Genomic DNA, 2,715 nt, shown 5'->3' on the forward strand with positions numbered 1-2,715 from the left:
TGAGTGTAGTGGATTGGGGAAGAGGGTTCTGTTTAGGTTTAAGAGCGAGAAAGCGAAGATGAAAAGGGCCAGATGTGTGAAAAGAAGGCTTATCAAACGGAAACAAGGTTTATCAAACACCCAAAATTCTGTTTCTGTTCCCAGAAACGGAAATTTCTGTTTCTGTAGTTTCTTGAAACAGAAACAGCAGAAACGTTATCAAACGGGCCCTAAGAAAATTAAAATCAAGTTAAATAAGAAACTTCTCAAATGCCAATCGGATATGTATCCCTGAAGATGGCAAGAAGACATCCGTTTGCCAAATAAAGTTAAGACCCTTTTGCTATCATTTTTAACTCTCAAGTTTGACCAGTCAGGGTAGTTAGCACATTATATGAAACTGATCCCTGGTACTTTACAAGTGACCAATTGCCAGTTCCCCTGATTTTTTTACCACACATTAATTTAAATATTGAAAAAGATGATTTGATGTTGCTAGTTGTAGTTCAGAAAATAGGCTTATCATTGATGCTGAGACAATAGATGATACAGATGTTTTTGGAATGTGAGCATCATTTTTTAGGTCCTTCACAGCATCTTGACTGGGTAGCTGTAGAAAATTAGTCCACCTCCTATAGGAATGCAGAAAAGCTTTTCTGTTCTGTCACTGGTAATCGCTAACTCCAGCATTTCCAACACAATTTTTAGGGAAAACTTTGGCATTATGTTGTTTACAAAGGAAACTTCAAATCCAGAGACAAAAGTGTAAAGAGAAAAAAAGATACTATAGACTAAGCTAAATGAGATGAAAGTGCATATTGAAACAAACCTCCTCCATGTGCAGGAAGATTTTATTTCGACGGCTCCGTATATTGTCCTGAATTTCTTGCAGTTCCATTTTGGCGAAGTCTTGCACTGTCTCAGGCCCTTCTATTATACAAAAGCTGTATTTATAAGCACATGACAAGATAAGTGGAGGGAAATTTAAATGATGGTACACAGGTTGAAGTTATACTTGAGATCATCCCTAATTATATCTTAGCCTCTTGACAGCCTAACTCTCTCCCTCTCTCTTTCCTTCCATCTGGGTGTCATTGATTTTTTCTATTAAATTTCAACCCTTCAGATAAGTTCTCCTAGCTGCAAAGTTCTAAAATGTACCACTGCTTCAGATTTTGGATTTTACTTGCGGCAACCTACCAACCTCCCCTCACTGTTTAGGCCATCTATCTATAATTCCGATTTTCAGTGCTCGAAAACAACATAACAACCTTTAATGATTTCACCACTAAAAAGGTAAAATTGCACATCATTTCCAAAATTTGGACACTGGGAAGTCAACACTTTCATAACAAGGTAAATGGCAGTAGCCTGATCCAAAAATAAAAAACAGCTAGTTATTATCTCTCAAATAGATTATGTTTTGTCCTGCACAGAGGTAATGAAAGGCTTCCCTAATGAATTCTGTAAGTCTTTTGCACATTGCCACTTCAGTCACTTCTAAGTGTTTTTTAAAGATGCAATATGAACATACAGAATCCTGGCCTTTTTCCACCCTCCCTTCTGCAAATCTTATACAGAACCATAGATTGTTGAAGCAGAGAGAAATTCAAACACAACTAGTTAGACTTAAGGGCTATCTTATATTGTAAAAGTCTCAGCTACAAGTACAAACATTGTGTCTTCCAAATTCCAAGGTCACCATTGTTCTGCGATAAGAATTTGAAGCCTATACACGCATTCATCGGGTCTCTTATCTGTTTTCCTTTTGTTTCATCTATCTTATTCTAAATACCTTTTATTTAATCTTCTAATACAGATTTTACAGTACAAATAAAGGGGAAGAGGCAATTTATGACTGGTAGAAAGCTCTTACATCTTTCAGTTTCTCTTTTTTATATCCAATCTGTGGACCAAAGCAAAATAGTTTACAAAATCCTCCAATAGTCCAATGAAATAACAAGATCAAGAAGAAAAATTTCGATAGCAAATGAATCCCCTAGAGTTTCCTCCATAAGAAAATAGTTCCCTGTAAGCAATTTTTCTTCAAATTCTTCATTAACAGCCCAAAATCTCCTCAATTCTTTCCTGACATCTTTAACTTCTCCTCTTCATAGTTTACAGCAATTCCTCATCAATTCAGTACAGAAACATCTTGAACATGGCCCAGATTTTTTAAAGTGCGAATGTTAAATAACCAAGATTCAGTAATCAGTCCATTACTAGCATTTCTCCTCTGTTATATTATTAAAAAAAAAAAAACAACACCCCTTCACTTGCATCATCCATGATACCTAGGGAACCCAACTGAGCTAAAATATTTACTATCCAACAAAAGAAACCAAGAAAAATGCATGAAAAAAATGGAAAAATAAACAGAGAGGGATTACCCAGCAGCGTTCTTGTCAGGAGAATTGGAATCAACAGAAGGCGCAAAGGAAGGATCAGGATCAGCACCTACGGATGGGCGTTTGAGGTCTAACTTGAATTTTCCATGAAAAGATCTTGAGTAGCTCCAAAATGGAGTCTTGGATGGAATCTGAGGTTTCAGAGAAGGCGAAACTGCTAAAATTCGACCCGAACAAATCATCTCTGAAACACCAGAGATTCCTGATCCGCTCGTGAACTACGATTTGAGAAAATTATACTTCAGTTCACAGTATCTGAAATCTATCTCCCTCTCCCCTCTGAATCAGATCTGCCATTGTTGAATGGAATGAATCGCTGTAGACTAGT

The 2,715-nt window shown here is 36.7% G+C and overlaps 1 protein-coding gene across 2 annotated transcripts in view; it reads right to left on the reverse strand.

The window, feature by feature from the left end:
• Positions 1-2,715, reverse strand: part of LOC122079351 (protein ORANGE, chloroplastic) — a 37,129-nt gene extending 34,414 nt beyond the window's left edge. The window contains exons 1-2 of one of the 2 annotated variants that reach the window (XM_042645744.1): positions 2,370-2,715; positions 809-923 (exon numbers count right to left, since the gene is read on the reverse strand). In XM_042645744.1, the coding sequence (XP_042501678.1) occupies positions 809-923; positions 2,370-2,569 (315 nt within the window). In that variant the 5' untranslated portion in view covers positions 2,570-2,715. The remainder of the gene's footprint in view (positions 1-808; positions 924-2,369) is intronic. The other variant, XM_042645745.1, reaches the window with a different exon arrangement.

This window comes from Macadamia integrifolia, chromosome 5 (genome assembly GCF_013358625.1).
Source record: "Macadamia integrifolia cultivar HAES 741 chromosome 5, SCU_Mint_v3, whole genome shotgun sequence".
Classification (NCBI taxonomy): Eukaryota; Viridiplantae; Streptophyta; class Magnoliopsida; order Proteales; family Proteaceae; genus Macadamia; species Macadamia integrifolia.